The sequence below is a fragment of the Aureobasidium subglaciale genome (assembly GCF_000721755.1).
Source record: "Aureobasidium subglaciale EXF-2481 unplaced genomic scaffold scaffold_0, whole genome shotgun sequence".
Lineage (NCBI taxonomy): Eukaryota > Fungi > Ascomycota > Dothideomycetes > Dothideales > Saccotheciaceae > Aureobasidium > Aureobasidium subglaciale.
The window spans coordinates 701,279-723,468 of record NW_013566995.1 but is presented as its reverse complement, the minus strand read 5'-3'; the positions used below and the strand labels follow the sequence as shown (position 1 = coordinate 723,468).

The window sequence follows — 22,190 nt, the reverse complement described above, 5'->3', positions numbered from 1 at the left end:
GGAGCTGCTCACAAACATTTGATGCATCACGTTGCGAACTAGACCATATCATCTCTATACCGCCGCAGGATATCTCATTTAAATCGCGCAAAGTTTGCGACTAGGTTGAATATCATCATGGGTCTTCCGTAAGTGTGTCAAGGCTTCAGAGAGGGCGACGCGACGCGCTTGCCATTCTCGAGCTCGTGCCTATTTGATGCCAGACACGTCCAGACAGCTCCTGCTTGCAGGTAGGCTCCAGAGTTGATCATGCCTGTCCTGTGGAGCAAGTTGTGCATGATGATCGAGTCCCGCGACTGCCTCGTCAAGCATGATGATCTACAAAGCAGATGGCTAACACACGGCTACCAGAGTATGGCGCGACCCCGAGGAAACACGAAGCGGCACCAGCAGCCCGGCAGCGATATCTCGAGTCAAGAACGACAGTACCGCGGCATCACGCTCACCCATCCGTCGTCTTCGCGCCTCTCGTCCGACGACCAGTCTCCATCGCATCGGCCAACCACCATCAGTGCCTGACGCTCCTCGTCAACGCGTGGCTTCGAGCGAACGTCACTTTGACTTGGCCTACTATCTCGGCGACGACAACTCGTCTGAACAAACCTCCGACTCGAGTCAACGACGCTCTGGACCAAGCAGCTTTCTGCCTCCACCCCTTGAGCGCGATCGCCCACAGTCTCGCAATGCCGTCTCGTCAAGCCTCCCGACCCCTCCCCTGGATACACCAGAGCCGACCGCTTCTTCTCGCATCGTCCTGTTGCGCCCTTCACAACAATCTCCACATCCCCTGAGCTTCGCCCACCGCCCAGTCTCTCCTGATGATGGTCTGGGTGACCGCAATCGTAGTCCTTCTCCAATAGCAGAAGCCTGGCACGTCATCGGCTCTACCATCACCCCTGACGACTCGCTACCTTCCACACATTCCAGCTTTGCCTCAGATGGTGCCTCGGCCGCGTTCCGCCGTGCTGATTCTCAAGTGGACGCCTTGGCCGACGTATTTTCAGATGACTCTAGCTCGACCACCCACGGCCCGTCGGCTGATGACGATCGCTCTCGCAACCAAGACCGTCGCGCTGTCGAATCTCTGCTGTACGACTTTGCCATGCAGACTGCCGAAGGCAGAGCTCAAATACAACTCATCCGCCGTATGGCACCCGAAGACACTTTGTGGATACGCCATCACAGTAATGCAAGCCAGGAAGATGAGGGAGGCAGTAATGACCACAACGACGACGACACCAATCAAGATGCTCCTACCCGACGTCCTTCTCAATTCAACTCGGATATCCGCGAGCGTTCTCGTCAAGTTGCGGCATCAACTATGCGATACTTCGGCAACACACAGCGCGAGTCTGCTCGTCGCACGCATCGTATTGGGCAGACTCGTAACACCGATGATACTCCTCCTCGCTCACGCTCTACCTCACCCAGCGGATCTACACTCTTTCCCGACCAAGCCGCGAGACGCACAAACACATTCCTTGAACGTGCGGTGAGAGAGGCTGAGCGACATGTACATGATGGGGGAGACTAGGACACTCTACCCATCCTGCAAATGATATCTCGTCGGATCCGAGCTTTGTCTGGCTCGAGTTTGTGAGAGTGCACTGCATTTTATGATTGTTACAAGCGTTGGTGTCAGGCGTTTTTCGTGGTACGCAGTATGCTCCACTTGAGGGCGGGTATGTTTGAGCATGGACTGCTGGTCAGTCTTGTTTCGCTTTTGAGTCGCTCTCTTTTATCGTTCATTTCTAGCTCATCATAAAAAGTCCAACAGAACAAAAGACAACCTTGACAAGAGCTCCGAGGTGGCACCTAACAAAGTGACATGTGGTCGTTGAATTGAGCGGCATCCCTTGGTCAGAACACGCCTGATTGACTTTTGTAGGTGCCATCCAATCAATGTGAAGCTCAATAGTTCGTCTCTCCTATGGAGCGTGGAGTCCTGCTCAACACCAGTCTGTTGTAGTGCCATGAGGATCGACCGTAATGGCCAGTGATGTTGCCTACGTAGTGGTGCTGAAAAGAGACATCAAAGAAGACTGACCTTGTACGGACCCCGGGGTAGCGCTGGCATCGTTCAAGCACCCCACAGCGGCGCTACACCTTCCCGATCAGGTGCGGGGGTCGGTGAAGCAAGCCCTACTCCAGTCGATCTTTCATACCAAGGATACTACGTTGATCAGACAGGGTAACATCTCACAAATGTGTCATCACGTCACTGAAGAGGGCGACTTTGGAGCCGGCATTCAATGCAGGCAGATCTTCGTTGGAGCCGGGACTCGATGGAGCGGTGAAAAGAAATAGCATTGAGTATAATAGCTGAGCTGTGCTCTGCAGGGAAATCTTCAGACAATAACAATTGTAAGTATGAGGCTTTCTCTTCATTTCATATCGACGGGCTTGCTATGCCTCTGCGCTCGGGCCGCTTCTGTTCCATCCAATGTCTCCACTTCGAGTACTTCCACATCCTACCCTCGTATCTTCGTTGTCACAGATATTTCCAATGAACCGGATGATCAAATGTCTTTGGTATGTGCGACATTTCACTCTGACCACGAAGTACGGCACTGAATATTTTCTCGTAGGTTCGGCTGTTACTCCATTCGGATATTCTGTCAATCCAAGGCATCTCGACGACAACTTCTTACTGGCTCAACGACACTACATATCCTGAGCATATCTTGGACGTTGTCAACGCATACGAGAATGTGACCTCGAATCTCAATACTCATAGTGAGAGTAGGTTTCCAAGTGCCAGCAGTATCCGTTCGGTAGTCAAAGCCGGACATTCCGTCTACGGTCTTGCCGCCTTGGACAACGCTACGCTCTCAACTGGTGCAGAGCTACTGATCTCGGCTACTGCCAACTCGAACGAGACACTGCATGTCCTACTGTGGGGCGGTGCAAATGTCCTTGCGGAGGCTCTGAACTACGTCAATCGTACGAGTTCGCAAGAAAATACTAATATCTTTGTCGGTCGACTTCATGTATACTCTATTTCTGATCAGGATGATGCTGGTCCATGGATTCGCAAGAACTTTCCTCAGATCCCATACATTGCTTCTATACATGGGTTCAACATGTACAACAATGCTGCATGGACGGGCATAAGTGGCGATCTCTTGTATGCTTTCGATGCCGGCGGTCCTGATTCGACTCTTGTCGACGATACCTACATCCGTAACAACTTCCAGCTTGGTCCACTAGGAGCAAAGTATCCCGACAGAGCCTACATCATGGAAGGCGATAGCCCGTCGTTACTCTCAGTCATTCCGAATGGTCTCAACGAACCTTCTCGTCCCGAATATGGTGGCTGGGGTGGCAGATACATTCTATCTGACATATCTGGTACTTCGAAGCATTACGCGGACACGATTGACAGAGTAGTGGGAATCAGCGGAAATACTTTGGTCTCGAACAAGGCTACCATTTGGAGGTGGCGTAGTGCGTACCAGAATGAGATGAGTGCTCGTGTGCAGTGGTCTCTTTCATCCAACTACAGCTCTGCCACACATCCACCTAAAATCAGTCTCAACGAAACTACAGGCACCAACCCGTATTCGTTGATCGTTCAGCCAGAACAAAGCGTTGTCTTGGATGCTTCGGCCACCATTGATCCGGATAGTAACTCGAGCTCCACGCTAACGTTCGACTGGATGCACTACAAGGACGTCACGGCCAGCAATCAATACAACGCAAACGCACAGATCCCCCAGCTCAACTTTACATGCTTGAATCAGGCTTGCTCGACCATTCAGACCATGATGCCAAGTGACGCGCTTGCTTGTCCGCAGACTGGCTGTCAGACTTACCATGTTATTCTGTCGGTCAAAGGACAAAGTGCAACTCCAATCACGAGATATAGGAGGATCATTTTCGAGATGCAAGGAAAGTCAGCCTGACTATATCAGATCAGGCGACTACGGTGACGAAGAGTGTCGAGGACTGGAAAATGTGGTGTGGAAAACTCTCGATGTAACAACATGACCATCAGCTAGAGGTCCTTCCTGAAAACGCTACCCATCGTCATTTTCTTCATCCTCTTTTGCTCTTCCTCGGTAGGATCTTTCCACCAGTCTTTGAACGCTACCCTTTCGAATCCTTTCTCTCTCCACTGCTTGAGATGTTCTGGCTTGACCTGATGCCACGGGACGTCCAGATCTTTCGATACCTGATCTTTGATATAGTCCTTGACCCACATCGCTCTGTTCTCGTCAGGCTTCTCGTTCGGCAGGAAGAACAAGTCGAACATCTGCTCTTTCTCACTCTTCGCCTTGTCTACTGCTTTATCCATATTGCGTATCATTGACTTTTTGTTGTAAGTCCGGCTCGTACCGTTGATTTATTTCTCATAGTCAATCTCGAAGCCGGCTTGGTCGTATGTCGGCGAGCCATCAGGCCCCTTTCCTTCCATGATCTGTTTGTCATGAGAGAAAGCCAACGGGTTCATCTTCGCTTCCTCGCAGTAGAGGGCATTCTTTTGAAAGGCATTGAGGCGCCCTGGAGGCTTCTCAGGCTTTGGAATCTCGTATTCGGTCTCAAATTTCTTCTTCAGATCTTCCGGGAATTCCATATCTGTGTATTGTGGTCGCCTTACTCGACCGGGTGTAAGACGAGGGTCACGCAATTTGGACCGGTCGTAGTCGAATTCAATGTCAGGAGTGGTGAGTCTGGGCTTTCCTTCCTTTGGCTTGTCTTCGGAGCTCTCTATTTTTGTCTTCTTGACATCTTTAGATTCGACGTCTTCAGCTGGTCGCTTGCTAGGAACGCTCTGTTGGTCGTCTTTGCTTCCAGAGCTGCCAGTCGACTGGTCATGTCAGTATCTTCAACTCCGAAGAACAAGACGAGAATCGCGACCCACTTTTTCGCCTCTCACTTCATCTTTATCATCTCCAATCTTGGACTTCTTTTGTCTCTTCTGAGCATCATCCTCCTCCAGTTTTTCTATGATTTGTTGCTTTCGATTGAGACCCGTGCTCGGAATCTCACGTTTCTCAAGCTCTTTTCGCAAATCTGCGACCGTCTGTTCTTCATACCCGGTCATATTTTGTGCTGATGCGATCGGAAGTGTGCTCCGCGGGTGCGGTCGAATTTATGCTGCGGCTGACCGAGGCTATCTACCCTGATGGATCGGCGTCAACGCGCACTTTTATACTTTCTTCGGTAACCTTAAAGAAAGGTGAGCTGGTTTGACTAAGTTGGTGTAGGGTTGTACTTAGCACGAGATCGTTTGAGATGGCTCTGTCGATGTTTGTAGTTTGTAGGTTGAGAAGGAAGATACTGAGGGATAAGTAGCTGTTTGAGAGCATCGGGAGGTCGTTATATAGCTATCAACCATTCATATTTTGCAGAAGCCTTCCACTGACAGAAACAAAGCCAGTTGGTTGAAGTCTTGGTCTTTCAAGGGCAGGATAATGAGGCCCACGAAGTAGACAAAGACTCAATTCGGACCGTCAAGAAATACAAGAACAGGAGGTGACAAAGAGCCCACTTCTGAAAGAGATTTTGCGCACTTGTTGTCGACATCTCTTTGTCACGAGAATGACTTGATTCGAGGCACATGTAGAACTCACATTCTAAGCTCATGCTATGTCCCGCATCGTATAATCCAGCTCAGATTTTACAGTACAGCCACAGCTAGAATCTTTTAGTTGATTTTCTGTGCAAGTAAGGACACTTATCTTTGTGATCGAATCTATAAGCGCTCAAACCTTGGTGGTCGCTCGAAACAGGGTCATCCTCGCAACATCGGTCCTCGTCGAGATAGAGACAAACAGAGGTAGGCACGCAGCAGGGCATTCGGAGACAAGATTGTGACGCCTAGACAAAGAAGATTTGCCAAACAGAGCTTATCCTCTCCCGTCGACCAATGTTAGTGGTGATGAGGGAAGGTCAGGCCTAATTTGCTAGCCGGGGTAATTATGATCCCGACCGTCTCACATTTCTCGGAATCCAATCCGAGTGGTGACGTAGAAAGTCAAGTTACTCCACTAAGGACAATCTACAATACGACTTCCCAAATAATTCGCACATGTTACCGGATTCATGCGCGGCGCGGTGCAACTCTGGTATGCGTGAGGCAACCGGAATGCTCGAGGACTTGATTAAGTAGTGACCGACTCCCAATCAACAATATGACCCATCATAGTAAAGAGTCTGGACGAAATCATACATTATGCCTACCAATCACGCTGCCTGGATAGTCGCCCAAGGGAAACCTCTCGAAGTCAAGGAGGCGCCTTACACCTCACCTGGACATGATGAAGTGGTCATAAAGAATGCAGCAGTAGCTATCAACCCAGTCGATTTCCTCCTACCGAAAGTTGTCAGCCTGTTTGCTCCACAAGCCAAACTACCCTTCATTTTCGGCACTGATTGCGCCGGCACGATCGTTGAAGTCGGGTCGGGCGTGACTGCTGTAAAGCCTGGAGCTCGCGTCCTTGGTTTAGCAGTCAGCTTTGACAAGCGTTCCAACAAGGCCAGCGAAGGTGCTTTTCAAGAGTACACCGTTTTGAGGTCAAATCTCATAACCAAGATACCCGACTGGATGTCCTTCGAATCAGCGTCTGTCTTACCTCTCGGATTGGCGACCGCTGCTTGTGGATTATTCCTCGAGGATTTTCTTGGACTCCAGCTTCCTACAGCACCGAAATCACAAAGACCCACTGGGCAGACTGTACTGATTTGGGGTGGTAGCACAAGTGTTGGGTAGGCACAATCATGAGCATCAGATCCGACACTCCACTGACAAGTATACAGATGCAATGCCATACAGCTCGCAGTAGCAGCAGGATACGAGGTCATATCGACAGCATCACCCAGAAACCATGCATACCTCAAAAGCTTGGGGGCTGCAGAAGTATATGACTACAACAGTCCGACCGCAGTCCACGACATTGTAACTGCCATGAACGACAAGAATAGGATATCTGCTGGCGCATACGCAATCGGTGTCGGATCTCTGAGTGCGTGCATCGACGTTCTCAGCAAGACAAAGGGCAAGAAGTTCGTGGCTCAAGCCAGTCATGACATCCCGATGAAAGAGTTCCCAACAAACATGCTCGCAATCATGTATAGGATGGGATCCAGCTTCGTAGGATGGAAGTTCAAGGGTCTTTCCAAGGGTGTCAAATACAAGTTTGTGTGGTCAACGGAACTGATGGTGAACAAGCTCGGATTCGAGATGTTCGAAAAGTTCTTGCCCGTCGCGCTCTCCGAGAGATCATTCGTGCCAGCTCCGGAGCCACAAGTAGTTGGAAAGGGTCTCGAGGTGATCGAACAGGCTTTCGAGGTCGCTAAGAAGGGTGTCAGTGCGAGAAAGATCGTTGTCAGTCTCTGATGGTTGTTGAAGGGCTCGTGTTAGATAACGTCGGCCAGGGGGCTTTGAGTTGCCAGCGGCTTCAACTGCCTTAGTAATTTAGAGCTTCTTAAGTTGGCTTTCGAGGCGCTTAATTAGTGCTACATAGTGATTCTTAATGTATTGGATCAAGGAACTTATCATGTAGTGATTCCCTTAAGCCCTAAGAGTTGTTTCAAAGAGCCTACTTAAGTTGTTGCTAGATTTGCTCTGGTTCTTCACTATCGAGACTCCTGGCGTTCGTTCATTGAAACCGCACGATTCGGAGAGCCTTGGCGTTTTCTGCGAGCGCGCATAGCATAGAGTAGGTATACTCGTCGCCGCTGCGAATTCTTCTTTATACAATCAACAACAAATCACACTGCGCACAAACGCAGTCTACCAACCTTTCGCGCACAGCGCAAACAATAAACTGCACTACTTCGAAGAACGCCAAGCCAAGAAGGCTTTGCTCTACATTGGAACAGCATGTCTTTTCAGACAGCAATAGCAGCCGTCTCGCAGAGAGAGGCTGAGAATGGCTTTGCTCCGTTCCCCGAACTGGACCGCAAGCTTTGCAATTGGGAAGAGCCAGACGAAAGAGACCTTCCCGAGGAGATCAACTACGACTCCGACGACGACACAGCGACGCAGTTTGCATTGCTCAACCCAATCCTTGCGAAATACCGGAGGGAAACTGCCTTCGGAGACGCAGACCTTGCTGGTCTGGAGCCATCTCAACGAAGTTTCAAGTACAAGACTGTCAAGCAGATGCCGGCAGCATTCAAGTTCAAGGAGACTGATCCAGCTTACAACGTCCTGCCCTGGGAATTGACTGAGGACTACCGCGGCCAGGACCTCAAGTACTTCGATCACTTTGCCGCTGGCAAGAAGTCCAGCAAGCACTACGCCTTCCTCAGCCTCAGTCTTCCAGACAGCGGCGGAAGGATGAATAACATCTTTTGGGGAGCCAATTACGGCAGTGAACCCCAAGATGGCGTGAAGATTCGGGTCGAGGCCATGCTTGACACCGCGTTCCCCTCGTTGGCAATCTATGTCCATCGCCACGACAAGACGGTTGTGGAATGCAGAGTGTTCGCATCCGCTTGCGAGTACTTTGAATGCTATCCACCCCGTCAAATCACCGAGAAATGGCTTCCGATCGTCGAGTGCCCGCAGTTCGACCAGATGAGGAACAACGAGCTCTTCCAGTACAGATTCAAGCTCAAAGACGACAGCAAAATGGTGTTCAGCGGCATGAATCGGGCCCGACTCGACGAACTGGATGCTACACCTGGATGGTTTGATGACCACGTGGCCGACGTGATCATCTCTGATCTCTTCAAGGTCAGGGAAATGGCTGCGACCATCACAGTCCCAAAGAATGTCGCCTCGGCAAATGATTTTGCGGATCACTTCGAACTGTTGATGCGGACGGTCATTCAGCACGGCAATTTCCCGTTCCAGGCTCTTCAACAAAAGGGAGTTGACATGGCCACGAGAAACTTCACCTTCGAAGGTGCAGACGCCGCACCTCCTCGTCACTTGGTCAAGAAGTGGCTAGTTGTTGCAGATCCCGAGGGTACACGCATCGAGCGACTGCTTCCCCTCGAATGGGCCAACTATCGTGACCCCGGCATATGGCCTGACGAAGAGACAGCCAACACTGCCTACAGGCTCGGCCTTGGCCGCAAGCGCCCGTTGACCACGCAGATCTTGTCTGACAGCCTCATCAAGCAGTCGGTTGAGGCCCGCAGAAGCAAGACAGAAGGATTCGCGCAGCACAATGGCCTGAAGATGATGCGTGACTTGCTGGACCTCCTATGTCCCGCTGCTCCTCGTGAATGCAGAATCATGGCTGCGAGTGTGTACAAGGGTTGGCTGGATCTCAATGTCCGCCCGGATCCCAAGTTCACGTTCATAGACACACTGAATGTGGTCGACTTGAGCGCCGGACCCTCGACGGGCAGCAAGCGCGGCAGACGCAAATTTGGAGGGAGACGGTGGCCTCAAAACCGTTGAACGCAACGCCGCTGCAAGATACAGCAAAGCCTAGAGAATGCGTGCGGTCCATGACAAAGCTCCAACGTCCCTTGTGCAACGCGAGGTTAACGCGGCCATGGTGGAGACTACTGAGCGGGAGAGAAGAGCGCTGGAGGGAGAGCTCTTGTCTATGAGCTAGATAGTCTCTGATGATTCTTGATGGGCTCGCGTTAGATAGATACCGTAGGACGAAATGAAGTTTGGGGTCGCAGCTCTGCAAAATCACTACAGACGCGTAACGCTCACACGCGATGTTTGGCCGTTCTAGTTGTCAAGAAGAATTCCATCTGCCTAGCGCCTCGTGACTTGACAAATTTGAACCGAAGTACTAGACTGAGGTGTTGTGCGACGACGTCCTTGTTTCGAGGTCTTTTTCTGGTATGAAACCTCAAGATGCTGTTGCGTCTTGGATCCGATTGTGTTGGTGCTCAATCCACACCATTTGATGACGAGCCTGTCCCCGCACGTCTACGTCAGAAGAGCCGCTCATCAGTCAAGTCCGAACTCTCCTCACTACTTTCTCGATATACAATACCCAAATACCTCGATCTTCACATATGACCGTTGAGCCTGTGGTACCCACTGCGACTGACGTAGACTTCCGACCAAGGACATCGAAATGGGCAACTCACAGCAAGACCTGCCTGCATGGTTTGCGGAGACGCGAAAGAAGGGCGTGAGCGAGGCAGGAAATGCGCTGTTCACCATCTTGCGACTCTCCGATCTGCCACTGCAGTACTATTTACTCTCGTCCGAGTTGGGGCTGAACATCGTGCGCAAGCTAGGTGGTACAACTATCTCAAATGCAGTCACATCGCCAGCAACTTCGATTGGCCTATCACCATACCACACCCTTGTGTTTGGTCTCGCTATCGGCAGTGCCGCTAAGCAGATCTACTGGTGCCTGAGAGTGTCTGACAGTAAATTCGAGCCAGGCTTCTCGAGCATGATTGCCGCCTACAACACCTTCTTGAACACACTTAACACTCTGCTTTCGCTCTGGGCAATGACTTCCAACCGACCAATGATTGCTGATACCTGGGGCGAGTTGTTCACGTCTCGCTCAAGCGTGGCGTTCGGAGCTGCACTGTATGGACTCGGCCTCTGCACAGAGTGGTGGTGTGAGGTACAACGCAAGCGTTTCAAGCAGGATCCAGCCAACAAGGGCAAGCTTTGTACCGAGGGACTTTTCGGGCTTGCGCGCAACATCAACTACGGTGGCTATACACTGTGGAGGGCAGGCTACAGTACCGTTTGCGCAGGACTTCCATTAGGGATGGGTGTTTTCGTGTTTCTCGCTGGCGACTTCTCTCAGAGAGCCATACCCTTGATGGAGATGTACCTTTCCAAGAAGGTGACTACTTTGATCGATTTGGTTTCACGAACATCAGCTAATCTAGGCGCAGTACGGACGGCATTGGGAGGAGGTCAAACAGAAGGTACCCCAAAAACTGTTTCCTTATGTGTACTGAATTAGATGGTGTCGGGGTGTGGAGGAAGGCAACGGTTGGGTAGACAGATGAAAGCTATCACGTTTCGAACAGCTCCGAATTAAAGCTGCACGGCTAAACTTGTTCGCGACCAATCAAATAGCTGCAGGAACGGCTCAAGGGACTTTCATGCCGGTGGGCGTGAGAATGATGTTATGAATGACGAATTGCTGATTCAATATTGACGCGGTCTGAGCAAGGAAGAGATAAAGTATGTAGAGCAAGAAAAAGCAGAGGTCGAAAAGAAACGAGGATGAAACGGTGCTTGCGATGATAGGGGAGAGTGAAACATAGCTTGGGTACGGACGGAGTCGGAGACAAGAAGGTTATTAGGCGCATGGACTTGGGATGAATACCTAGACACGCCATGATGCCCCGCTATCATCCAGCAGGTCGTTGACCCTTGTTATTATTGCCTGTAGCCCAGCAGCCTTCTTGCTCATCTTTTGTAAACACATGCGAATTGCAAGCAACTTTCGGCTTGCTTCCCGACCAAGATAATTGCACCGAGTCAGAGGCATCCGTGCCGTTCTTGAATCGCCAAACAAATCTCCGACCACTCCTCGGCAGTACTACGCTGTATTGTGATTTTCCCTTTCCTATCGAGCCGGGTTCTGAGTTGCCTTCCCTCGTTGATTTCCTGTCATATCTGCAAACATGGACTCGACACTGGCGCCACCCAAGCCGAATCCACATCAAGATAGCGGACGCCTTCCGCATGATTACCACGTCGATATGGAGCAAACCAACGAGCCTCTGATACTCAAGGACGAGGACTGGGATCTCTACTCGGTTTCTGCTGTCGCCGCCGTGCAGATGCTGGCCCAAGCACTGCAATCCCTGTCCAACATTACTGGTGATGTCGTGTGTACGACGCCTGTATACCAAAGACAACAAATGTTCCACCCTCCCGCAACCATTCCTGAAGCCTCGTCGGATCCGCCCTCTCCCGACTCCACCACACCACCCGCTCATACGCCCGAGTTGCAAGGCTCACCAACTCTCGCTCCACATCACTGCGTGCCTGTCCATCACATCGGCGCTCCCGAGGCCAAACGCGACGAACCCATTGCTCCGCCAGCCGATTACTCGCCCGCACCAGACCCAGCCGAAGCCAACGCCCTCCAGCTCGCAGCCGTGTCGCGACGCTTCTTCCTCAAGGCTGCTCCGCCGTTTTCAATTACCGACTACCTTCTGCGTATACACAAATTCAGCCCACATTCGCCTGGCGTCTATTTAGCCGCCGCCTCATACATACATCGCCTATGCGTTGTCGAGACCATGGTACCGGCCACCCCTCGCACCGTACACCGCTTAGCACTTGCCGCAATCCGGATAGCTAGCAAGTCATTGGAAGACAACAAGTGGACACAGGAGCGTATCGCCCGTCTGGGCGGCATAAGCACAAATGAGCTTAGAAAGCTCGAGATCAGTTTCTGTTATTTGCTCAACTTTGACCTTTTCTTGAGACCAGAAGATTTGCAGCGTTCAATGTGGTTGCTCCAGAGCACCGCTCGTCAAGGTCTCTCCGTCAGGAGACGCCTCAGCGAGGGCTTCATCATGCGACTACCTCCCAGGCTGTTACCCGAGGCCGCTATCGGAGCATGATTACGACTTTGAACACACGAATTATGCCTTGTTAACGACTGTCTCAAGATGATGATAAATATGTGGCGCAACAGAGCATTTGGCGTTGATTATGGGCTGGAATATCGGCGTTGTGAGTAGCCTGGCGTTTGAGAACGATGTGTGTATATATTGGCTGGGCAAAGCCTTTGAGGTCTATTCAGAGATGTATTTCTCGACCAATTTTATACCACAGCTCCCGTACCGTTTGATGCGGTGGAAGATAGAGACCAACAATCCATCGAGTTTCCCAATCTCATGAAAGTCAACAGCCACAGGTGGCTTACGAGGAGCAGCAATCCGATGTTCAGCCACACACCAGAGCGCATGCAACATGCAGGAAGCCCGGGTACCTCGCTTATCTGCTTGCATCGCTTGCGTCAAAAACAGGTTGTTCAGTCCACCGACACTTTTGCAAGGCAACAAGGCCGACACCATTCTCTACACGTCGCTAAACGACAGCTGAAAGACGAGGCTGTGTTGGTATCGGAGAGGCTACTTGAATCCTTCAACCAGAATGTGGAGCACTATATCCTTGTTTAATCACGGAAGAATACCTACAATAGCACAGCCTCAGGCTTCTGACATAAGCATCATTTGCACGCAGCGTTGCTCTGCGCGTTGTTTGCGATCTGTACCTCCTGCAGATCACATATGCGCACCGCGAATCTAGACAGGTCATCGAGACGGCCAGTTGGCGAAATGTGCATGTTCAAACAGCAAAAGCTTCAAAAGGCAAGGATGATTCTTTTGTGTTCTTGCAATGGAGACGAGGGTTGCGGCAACCAGCAAGAAGCTCTCGGGACGATCATCTTGTCCCCACCACAGCCACGCGACGGACAATGAGCCCGATCATTTTTGTCACGACCTTCTCTACCAAATTCTTGGTGTGTGCAAATGCTTCTTGTTCCTGCCTCATGTCATCTACAAGCCACATTATCGACCCGATTGTCAAATAACCGGATTTCCGTGACTGCATCCAAGGTTGCCTGGCGGTACCTTGGGACTTGCCGCCCTCTTTCGCAACGGTGTTGAAAATGTGGTGGTGTTGGGAGTAGTAAAACAGAAGTGCAGACGACGATGGCAGCGAGCAGAAACGGTACATAAAAATGATCGTCATCAGGATAGGTGCTCGGTCTCTCGCAGATGGCGCATGCGCGTGTTGCGTGAAGGTGTGGACCGAACAATCGGGTTTTTGGAGATCTTGAGAGACCACGGCCACGACCACTCGTTTCTCTGGAGAGTGCAAATGACGCGACTACCTGCTGCAGACCAGTCGGGTAACGAATTGTAGATGCTGGAAGATACAGCAAAAAGGACAAGCGACTGGCGTACTCTTCGGCCGGCCAGGCAACAACCAACACAGTCTGCAGCTCCTACCGTTTCGCGAAGTCACGTTCACCACGAGACTGGGTCTGAAGCTGACAGACACGACGGAATGTCAGAGCTCGTGAACTCAATTTGGTCGACATAGATACATGATCAAGACCGAGTCACCGCAGAGAGTAATGCGAGTATGTGTGGATCCCTGTATATCGGTGTCCGTGGCTGCGCAAGTTGGTGGAGAGGCTGAAGCAGAAGTAGCTGCCTCACGCTCAGCCTTACCCTTCCTCCGATCAACCACAGCCACTAGAATAGTACTTTATGACATATTTACGCAGAAAGCACACGGCGGATCATTGCATTCAAGACAGCGTCAAAGCTCCTTGATCTGCATCCGTTTGTTGCTTTCTCTACCTTTTGCTCTGCCTTTCTTTCATCTCTTGACTGAACCCAACTGAAACATCTTTGACTCGCTTGTGCCTGATCCGCGTGGGCATACTTCTTCTGAGACATTTCTTTGCACCTCTGACACACGGCCATACAACACGAGACCCTTTCAGTTGCACATCATTGTTTTGGATTCTAATATTCGACACTTTGATCTTGCCTTTGCTTCACCACCTCACTGCCGGATCACACTTTTAGATACTACGTACCAAGGCACTGGACGTCGTTCTCCTTTAGACATTTCTGTATCCCATAGGAGTGTATACTGCCTGCTAACGGTATATCAACTGTGCATCTTATAATCCTTGGTGCCGGACCTATCGGCGCATCGACTAGACAGAGGACCTAGCAAATTCATTCAAGCAGTCCAAACCAAGCAGCAACCATGTGTTTGATCAAGAGAGTGACTACTGTCCATCCGGACGGCCATTCGGACCTCGTTTCGACCCCATTCTACTGCCACAACTCAACCAACGATCAACTATGCAACAACACGATTACAGAGGAGAGCAGAGAACGTGTGCCCAGAAATTCGCGGCTGGTACTACCACCTTCTTCGACGCAAAATGAGGTAGTGCTGCACCAAAATACTGCTCCACGACGCGAACAGCCAAGACAGGAGCGACGATACTCCGGTGATATCGTTGTGAGGTTCCCGGGATGGTTCAAGTCTCCCAAATTCAGTCTCCGTAGACTGGATGACGGCGAAACTCGCAGAAGGCGTGATGGGGGAGAGGGTCGGAGATCAGGAGAGATGATGCCTGAGGCTCCCATGCCACCACCTGCGATTGGGTATCAGTCAAGCAGAAGATCCCCACCGCCGCCACCACCAACGCTTCCAAACCTCGTGCCATCACCCAACTATCCCACACTTCCACAAGGACCAAACGCTGGTGCAGTGTTCACGACTAGAGAAGCCATTCCGTCATCTTCAGGGACAAACAGTCGGTCGACATCGTCCAGGAGCAGAGATGCACGTCGGGCAGTTCAAGGTCTATCACAATTGACTGTTCCCGTGACCGGTCCCCCCTTGACGAACAACCTTCAGCATCATACCGCACCAGGACTCAGTCGATTACGCTTCGATCCCAGCACAAAGTTCCGAGATTCAGCTTACGGATCGAGCAACATATCTCCCATTGATGCGACCAAGACCGACACAGCTTCTGAGACTCTCAGCAACGCCACATCAAAACGCAGCGCAAATGAGAGATTCAACTACACCAACGACAAAGCAGTGGGCAGAAGAGAGAACTACGACAACGACGTGAATGAAAGAAAGTCAGATTCGTCAAAAGGTCGTAAGAGTTATCGTACAGTCAGGCGGGTGAGAGGTAATGACGAAAGCCCGGAAGAGACAGGCCGCAGAATGCAGGAAGACATGAGGGCGGCGATGGATTATCAGAGTCAGACAAGCGAGCATGGCGAGGGATCGGTTCGGTCCGCATCGGGATCTGGACGGAGCAGGCGGCATCGTCGTCGTGATTCAGACCAGTGATTTCTTTTTGATACCCAGTTTTGCGCTGAAGTCCGTCTTCTTTTTGAGTTTGCGTGCAAAGGTTGGAACTGGTGGAGGACCCATGGAGACACTTGTACTTGTAGTAGTAGTGGTAGCCGGTCCAGAAGCGATACCAGAACCTTCTTCCTCAGGGTCCTCGACCAGTCTTCTGACCTTCTCGCCCGTGCCTGCAAGAAAGGCCTGCCTTGCTGCTTCGGCATCTTCTGCTTCTTGTCTTTCCCTTTCATCGTCGACCTTGTCCACCACAGTCACCTCTGCTCCATCTTTTGCTGTACGTTCGTTTCTAGCATTGCGAGTACGGATCTCATCTAGAGCGTCGGCAATCTGCATCTCGGTTTTGGCGTCCAGAGTCTTTGTTTCCAGTTCCTTCATAGCATCGCGTTCGGCCTCTTCGCGCTCCAATCTATCCAGTCTTTCCTCCTCGGTCTCTTCTGCCAACTTGGCCTCTCTCCAGGGTTCGAAGTTCCGTTTGGCGCCTTTCTCTGCCTCGTAATCCATATTCTTGGGGTCCGTCTTGAAAGTGATTTCCTGAGAGCATCTTGTACACTTGATGTAGAAGCGATAGATTGTGATGGCATAGTATTTTTCGTCGGTTGTCTCCTTGCGCGCGTTGAACCTAGGTGATTGTTAGCAAGTCTGCGTGGAGGAGTGACATGGTTCAAAACTCACTTCCTGCCCTTGTAGATGAACTCGCCGCAGGCGGTACACTTCATGGAATACGGTGCCATCAGACGTACGGTTTGCTGAGTATATAAGTTAGTTTTGTACGTGGCAAGCTCATGATTGCTCAGACTTACTAATTGCGGACCTGTGTTCGTTTTGCGCGTCCTCACCATCTTCGACGGATCGAAGTCCGGTGGGAAGTACTTGGTGAGCACCTTACGTTCCGACATGGCTGCGGTTGTTGTGCTGAGATTGTGATGGTGACGGAAATGGTCAAGAAGATGGTATGCGATAAGTTTAGAGCGCAGTCTCTCTCTTGGTGAGACGAGTCCGTTGTGAGGCAACAGTCACGCGGTCTGTGCGCTCTTCCGCCTTCCGGCCGCACTTGCATGTGAAAGATGCCCAAGGCTCTACTACGGTAGGCAAACACACTGCACGATCTGTACCCACGCACATGTGCCGCTCACTTCCACGCGATACTACTCAAGCAAACGTCTCTGTCTTTGCACGGGTTTCTTCTTGAGATATACATTATTTGTGAACCCCCCTTCTACTTTGCTGGCTTTGACAGAATCGCATGATATGTACAGTGTCTGAATGTATGTGTGGTCGTTGCTGTCGTTAATTGTTCGTGCTTCTTTTCCCATGTTACATGCCACCTTGTTGACTCTGGACGCCAGAGTAATGGTCCATGAGATCAAAAACCGTTGCGTTGTCAACACGGCAGTCTTTGCTATTGTCACGGCATCCGAGTGCCGTCTCGACTTCGGCACCTGCTCCAACATGCAAAGTACGAATGGCATCAGCCGCCGTGAAGCACGAAGAAGTATTGTCTTGTCCGTGGTATCCGGAGATTGATGTTTGCGTAGGCGATGTGTATGACATTGCGTTCGAGAAGCCAGGCGTGGGGGAAGGGTAATGCCCAGGAGTCGTATAGTTCCCAGTCTGTGGGATGCCTTCGACAGCCGCCATATCCCAGTCAAGCAGTTGGGATTGTGGGACTCCATAGCCAAAGGGCTGCGGCGCATATAGGGGATAATCTTGGACAAACGCTCCAGGTGATGTTTGTGCATTTGGCTGAGGTACGGGAGTTGCCAGAATATGCGAGGGTGGTGACATGAAGAATTGGGGTTGCTGTTGTTGAGACTGGACCTGCTGATACTGAGACAGCTGGCCTTGAAATTGCATGTGCGGCTCGTTCTGAAGCGGGTCATGTTGTTGCTGTTGTTGGTGGTGCATCGAAACATGTTGTGGCTGTCGTTGCTGTGCCATGGGTTGGTGAGATAGCTGTTTCGGCAGCGGCGCGATGACAGGAGCAGGAGCAGAAGCAGGAGCAGGAGCAGGAGCAGGAGCAGGAGCAGGAGCAGGAGCGAGAGCAATGGGTCGCTGGTGTTGCTGTTTCTGTTGCCGAGGAGCGACATGTCCCGGGGCGGCGGTATGTGCTGAGATGACGCTCTGTCGCCTCGAGTCCATGTCATCATCATCGTCTTCATCCTCGGTCTTGCACACTTGGTTGTCACCACAGCCTGAGCCCGAAGACGGTCTGCATGGTTTGCGTGTGACCAGCATGACGTCTAACATCTCGGCGGCCAAAGGGGACGAAGCAAACTCGTCGTGCTCAGGACCGTCGATGTCTGCATCGCTGAAGCCTTGCTGTCGCAACAGTCGGCGCAACCGCTTGTTCTCATCCAGCACCTTTCGTGCTGCTGCTTGTATCTCGGCTGATGCCTCTGCCCCGACCGCCTCGCAAGATCGGTATTTGGTCTCAAGCTCTTGCAAGTATTCCTTTCGGCGAGCGCGGGACCTTGAGTCCTGTCAGTATTCTTCTCTGTCTTCTTCCATCTTCTCCAACTCGCCTTCGCTGGTTGTCCCTGCATACGGTTAGCCTCTCTGTGCACGCTCTATCGGCTCATTCGATCAAGTCGTACCTGATACGGGCTAGATTCGCTTTTTGCTGTTGTGTTGGCTCGCTCATCCTGATTGTTTCTGATACCGTCCGGGCGCGTTATTGGGCTGATCTGAGTGTACGGAGTAGAGTAGATGGTCGCGTCGAGGACATCGACTGGGTGCACATGTTGTCAAGAATCAGAGTTGGAGTGTCTGGATCCAAAGGCCGCGCCATCTTCTCCGAATATGGGGAAACTTTGCTCGTCCATGTTTCCGTGACTCTGTCATGGCAGGTGCCTTTTTCATCTCTTCGATATATACAAGTCCGCCAGGATCACATCAGATACCACAGGTCTACAATATGCGTCCAGCGTCATGGTGCAATACGCGAGCAACATTGCGTGCCACACACAACCTATCGTGATAAGATGATGACCATTTCCATGCTGTCTCCCACAACCTAATTCGGCCGACGCCGACAGCGCCAAGTACTCAGCCTCTCCACTGCCAACCCGTAGCTTCACGTGACTTTGACACTCCCCCACTCTTCCAACCTGGTCGAAGCAGAGCAACGACGAGCAGTAGCAAAGCACGGTAATATCTTAAATCAACAACACCGGTGTAGGGAGTCAATTGGAAGGTATTTCTCGGTGACGTTGCTGCGACTCGAGAAATTATCGTGCTTTGGGACAGCTATGAGCGTGAAAGTATCTGTCTCGCACGGCGCGAGAAGAATGAAATAGTTGTCCTCGGCTCAAGGTCAACGGTCCAATGCAAGCCTCGTCTTGTATACACCTTGGCCAACCCGAATTTACTCAGACATCGCCCACTTCGTCAATTCCAACTTCGGCCTTCTCGGCGATCCTGACATGGGTGGTGATGTTCATTCACCTTGTCGGCCTCTATGTCCATTGTTGACTTATGGCAAATAAAAAAGAAAACACCAAAAGACGAATTCTTGTGGACCGTATAGTCTTGGTGCACTAGATACTGGACAAAGCTGCCGAAGCCACATTGACCCGTCGGTGGGAAGGCCGCACTTCCAAGTCGCGTACACCAGAGTTTAACCTCCCCAGAAGTCAGCCTCACGACAATGTCCAACCTGGGCAAACGAGAACTCGCCGGATATCAATCTGCCAAAAAAGCGTCTTTGCAACACTTAAGATACAATCCAAGAGGCCAAGTTCTTGGTCAATTTGTTTTTGACCTCTGGCTGTAGTACGTCTGGCTTCCCCTCTCAACGTAGGTTTCAGTATGCCAATGGTACCTTGTTTCCGTCATCGCAATCTTGACTCAGTGCCGCTTATGCCTACCTTTGCCATCACCCTTGGCCGCCTTGGATATCCTTGACATCGGGAGCATACGGACGATCTCGCTGCATCCCCGCATGCCCGTTGTTGTGGAGCAATAGTATGGGGACTGGGGATAGCAGACGGGGTAGTATGGAGGCTGAAGGCCAGATCCGTGGCAAGAACCTGGGCCAGGACTGTGCTCTCTATGAGTTTATTGAGATATATAAACTCCTGTCTGAAGCCTGTCTTTTCTCTGAACAAGTCCGAGTTCGAGCCATCTTCAATCATTACCCTCAGGAAATCTTCCCGTCATGCAGAAAGACCTCGCCGAAAAGCCATCCGTGATGATGGTCGAGGACATCACAGATGACCTCGAGAAGCCGCAGACCAAAAAAGACTACTCTGGTGTGGCAGCTAAAACCGATCCGGCCGAGATCAAGCTTGTCAAAAAACTAGATCGCTGGATAATGCCCATGTTGTGAGTCGAATACCATAAAATCATAGAACCACGGCTTCTGACCATTTCCATTTGTTAGGTGGTCGATGTATTGGCTCAACTACCTCGATCGCAATGCCATCGCTCTGGCTCGTATCAACACTCTCGAAGAGGATCTCAATTTGACCCCGACCCGTAAGTAACAGGGTTCAGCTTTCTCCTCAAACCCACGGAAACCACTGACCATAAACAGAATATCTCACCTGTGTCAGCATCCTCTTTGTTGGATACTTGTTAGGTCAGATTCCTTCTAACATGCTTCTCACACGTCTCAAACCATCTTACTACATGGGGTGCTGTATGGCTTTGTGGGCTATCGTCTCGGGTTTGACAGCTGTCTGCCACGACTTCGTCGGCCTGCTTCTAGTTCGATTCTTCCTTGGTGTCACGGAAGCCCCCTACTACCCTGGAGCTGTATACATCCTCACTATCTTCTACACTCGCAAGGAAATCGCCACACGCATTGCCATTCTCTATACTGGTAATATCCTGGCCACAGCCTTCGCAGGTCTCATCGCCGCAGGTGTCTTCCATGGTATGGATGGCTCTGCTGGACTGGCCGGATGGCAATGGTTGTTCATCCTGCAAGGTGCAGTCACCTTCGTCATCGCTATCATCGGAGCCTTCTGCCTTCCAGATTTCCCTCTGACCACCAGATGGCTCACTCCGGAGGAAAGACAGCTCGCCCACAACCGTATTGAGATTGACACTGTTGAGAGATCAGGAGATACCAGTGTCTGGAACGGTCTGAAGCAGGCTGCCGTTGACCCTGTTGTCTGGCTTTTTGCTCTCATGGCTCACCTCCACTTAGCTGCCAATGGCTTCAAGAACTTCGTAAGCGTCAGCACAATTATACCTAATAACACCACTGATGTGATGACTAGTTCCCGACTGTCGTTCAGACTCTAGGCTTCGGGGAGACCATCACTCTCGTGTTGACCTGTCCACCTTATCTGATCGCCGGTGCGTCCACGTTACTCGTCTCCTGGTCCTCTGGAAAGATGAATGAGCGAACTTGGCATATTACTGCTTCCAAGTCAGTGGCTATTATTGGATTTATCGTGGGTGCTGTTACATTCAACACAGGAGTTCGCTACTTCTCTATGATTGTCTTCACGATCGGCACCTATGCTGTCAACTCCCTGATCCTCGGCTGGGTCGGAAGTAAGTGCCCATCAAAATCCACCTTTTCACCCAAAATACTCATTCTCTTCCAGGCACCTGCGGACAAAGCAAAGAAAAGAAGGCAGCAGCCATCTCTATCGTCACTACTGTAATGAATTGTTCATTCGTATGGTCGCCTTACCTTTGGTTTTTTCCCCCTCTCTCTTTTACTGTTTGTGTAGCTATACTGACGTTAACCAGGGACAAGAACGATGCCCCCCAGTATCAACCCGCCATGTTTTCAAGTGCTGCTTTCTCTGCTGGCACAGCTGCTGTTGCTTGGATCGTCAAGATCATTATGAAACGTCGTAATGCAAAACTCAGACAGTCCGAGGATGAGGTTCAGACTTTCTATGTTTACTAGGCGCGACCTAGTTCGCCGAGAAGTCATTCTGTCACATTAGAACGAGTACGACGTGCGTATGGGAAACTGTTGTTTACAGTGAGCAACTGCTTTCGGATCTATAGGCAAGAGTCCTTGATTGTCTTACTTCTTTTTAAATATGCATACCCCCTCCTTGTTCTAGATTTTGTTTTCTAAAGGGGTCTTCCATCTCTTCTAAATAGGACGTTCTACTACCGCCCAGCTATCACGATACACAGGTTTTTACTACTTAGGGACTATGTATACCGGATATGGGTCAGACATCATCTCTATTAATTAAGGCCACGGAGCCCATATTACTGTGCATTTGCACGGCTCAACCTCTCCTCCAAAGCTTCTGCGAAAGTAACAAACGATTTTACTGTCTCGATAGATGTCAATGAATCTCTTCACACTACCTAATCAGTTTTAAAGCCGCTAAGAAACTGGTGCAGAGCATCATGCTTCTTGCTAATGTGCCTAGGAGAATCATGTCGATCCACAATTCGTCAAAGGACTAATTCGTGGTCGAGTCAG

General features: G+C 50.8%; 11 protein-coding genes across 11 annotated transcripts; 7 read left to right on the top strand and 4 right to left on the bottom strand.

Annotated features, from left to right (window-relative positions):
- Window positions 1-27: 27 nt before the first annotated feature.
- Window positions 28-1,801, top strand: AUEXF2481DRAFT_34534 (uncharacterized protein). The gene is made up of 2 exons (XM_013493380.1): window positions 28-128; window positions 352-1,801. Exons 1-2 carry the CDS (start codon window positions 118-120, stop codon window positions 1,532-1,534), a joined length of 1,194 nt encoding a protein of 397 aa, XP_013348834.1. The 5' UTR covers window positions 28-117; the 3' UTR covers window positions 1,535-1,801.
- A 569-nt stretch (window positions 1,802-2,370) lies between these two features.
- On the top strand, window positions 2,371-3,905 carry AUEXF2481DRAFT_24677 (uncharacterized protein; the record flags this gene model as incomplete). Its single annotated transcript, XM_013493379.1, has 2 exons — window positions 2,371-2,532; window positions 2,589-3,905. 2 exons carry the CDS (start codon window positions 2,371-2,373, stop codon window positions 3,903-3,905), a joined length of 1,479 nt encoding a protein of 492 aa, XP_013348833.1.
- Window positions 3,906-3,997: 92 nt separating this feature from the next.
- On the bottom strand, window positions 3,998-4,297 carry AUEXF2481DRAFT_283 (uncharacterized protein; the record flags this gene model as incomplete). The annotated part of the gene is made up of 1 exon (XM_013493326.1): window positions 3,998-4,297. One exon carries the CDS (start codon window positions 4,295-4,297, stop codon window positions 3,998-4,000), a length of 300 nt encoding a protein of 99 aa, XP_013348780.1.
- Window positions 4,298-4,345: 48 nt separating this feature from the next.
- On the bottom strand, window positions 4,346-5,047 carry AUEXF2481DRAFT_282 (uncharacterized protein; the record flags this gene model as incomplete). Its single annotated transcript, XM_013493324.1, has 2 exons — window positions 4,346-4,810; window positions 4,865-5,047. The coding sequence occupies 2 exons, from the start codon at window positions 5,045-5,047 to the stop codon at window positions 4,346-4,348; spliced, it is 648 nt and encodes a 215-aa protein (XP_013348778.1).
- A 974-nt stretch (window positions 5,048-6,021) lies between these two features.
- AUEXF2481DRAFT_34529 (uncharacterized protein) lies at window positions 6,022-7,496 on the top strand. The gene is made up of 2 exons (XM_013493377.1): window positions 6,022-6,711; window positions 6,763-7,496. The coding sequence occupies exons 1-2, from the start codon at window positions 6,179-6,181 to the stop codon at window positions 7,340-7,342; spliced, it is 1,113 nt and encodes a 370-aa protein (XP_013348831.1). The 5' UTR covers window positions 6,022-6,178; the 3' UTR covers window positions 7,343-7,496.
- A 332-nt stretch (window positions 7,497-7,828) lies between these two features.
- On the top strand, window positions 7,829-9,361 carry AUEXF2481DRAFT_280 (uncharacterized protein; the record flags this gene model as incomplete). Its single annotated transcript, XM_013493323.1, has 1 exon — window positions 7,829-9,361. One exon carries the CDS (start codon window positions 7,829-7,831, stop codon window positions 9,359-9,361), a length of 1,533 nt encoding a protein of 510 aa, XP_013348777.1.
- A 403-nt stretch (window positions 9,362-9,764) lies between these two features.
- On the top strand, window positions 9,765-11,112 carry AUEXF2481DRAFT_34527 (uncharacterized protein). The gene is made up of 2 exons (XM_013493376.1): window positions 9,765-10,736; window positions 10,789-11,112. The coding sequence occupies exons 1-2, from the start codon at window positions 10,002-10,004 to the stop codon at window positions 10,852-10,854; spliced, it is 801 nt and encodes a 266-aa protein (XP_013348830.1). The 5' UTR covers window positions 9,765-10,001; the 3' UTR covers window positions 10,855-11,112.
- Window positions 11,113-11,385: 273 nt separating this feature from the next.
- Window positions 11,386-12,618, top strand: AUEXF2481DRAFT_129753 (uncharacterized protein). The gene has a single exon (XM_013493374.1). It carries the CDS (start codon window positions 11,530-11,532, stop codon window positions 12,478-12,480), a length of 951 nt encoding a protein of 316 aa, XP_013348828.1. The 5' UTR covers window positions 11,386-11,529; the 3' UTR covers window positions 12,481-12,618.
- Window positions 12,619-15,754: 3,136 nt separating this feature from the next.
- On the bottom strand, window positions 15,755-16,680 carry AUEXF2481DRAFT_24671 (uncharacterized protein; the record flags this gene model as incomplete). The annotated part of the gene is made up of 3 exons (XM_013493373.1): window positions 15,755-16,403; window positions 16,457-16,530; window positions 16,585-16,680. The coding sequence occupies 3 exons, from the start codon at window positions 16,678-16,680 to the stop codon at window positions 15,755-15,757; spliced, it is 819 nt and encodes a 272-aa protein (XP_013348827.1).
- Window positions 16,681-16,714: 34 nt separating this feature from the next.
- Window positions 16,715-18,739, bottom strand: AUEXF2481DRAFT_34524 (uncharacterized protein). The gene is made up of 3 exons (XM_013493372.1): window positions 18,379-18,739; window positions 18,307-18,321; window positions 16,715-18,254 (listed from the first exon to the last, which is right to left on the bottom strand). The coding sequence occupies exons 1-3, from the start codon at window positions 18,423-18,425 to the stop codon at window positions 17,099-17,101; spliced, it is 1,218 nt and encodes a 405-aa protein (XP_013348826.1). The 5' UTR covers window positions 18,426-18,739; the 3' UTR covers window positions 16,715-17,098.
- A 1,237-nt stretch (window positions 18,740-19,976) lies between these two features.
- Window positions 19,977-21,653, top strand: AUEXF2481DRAFT_61039 (uncharacterized protein; the record flags this gene model as incomplete). The annotated part of the gene is made up of 6 exons (XM_013493370.1): window positions 19,977-20,107; window positions 20,166-20,260; window positions 20,319-20,959; window positions 21,010-21,289; window positions 21,343-21,436; window positions 21,491-21,653. The coding sequence occupies 6 exons, from the start codon at window positions 19,977-19,979 to the stop codon at window positions 21,651-21,653; spliced, it is 1,404 nt and encodes a 467-aa protein (XP_013348824.1).
- Between the last annotated feature and the right edge of the window lie 537 nt (window positions 21,654-22,190).

Excerpts from the sequence above, each read along its gene's own strand:
- AUEXF2481DRAFT_34529 (XM_013493377.1), top strand. The coding sequence starts at position 6,179 with ATGCCTACCAATCACGCTGCCTGGATAGTCGCCCAAGGGAAACCTCTC. Across the intron at positions 6,712-6,762 it reads GGTGGTAGCACAAGTGTTGG|ATGCAATGCCATACAGCTCG; the intron begins GTAGGCACAATC and ends ACAAGTATACAG.
- AUEXF2481DRAFT_34527 (XM_013493376.1), top strand. The coding sequence starts at position 10,002 with ATGGGCAACTCACAGCAAGACCTGCCTGCATGGTTTGCGGAGACGCGA. Across the intron at positions 10,737-10,788 it reads AGATGTACCTTTCCAAGAAG|TACGGACGGCATTGGGAGGA; the intron begins GTGACTACTTTG and ends ATCTAGGCGCAG.
- AUEXF2481DRAFT_129753 (XM_013493374.1), top strand. The coding sequence starts at position 11,530 with ATGGACTCGACACTGGCGCCACCCAAGCCGAATCCACATCAAGATAGC.
- AUEXF2481DRAFT_34524 (XM_013493372.1), bottom strand. The coding sequence starts at position 18,425 with ATGAGCGAGCCAACACAACAGCAAAAAGCGAATCTAGCCCGTATCAG.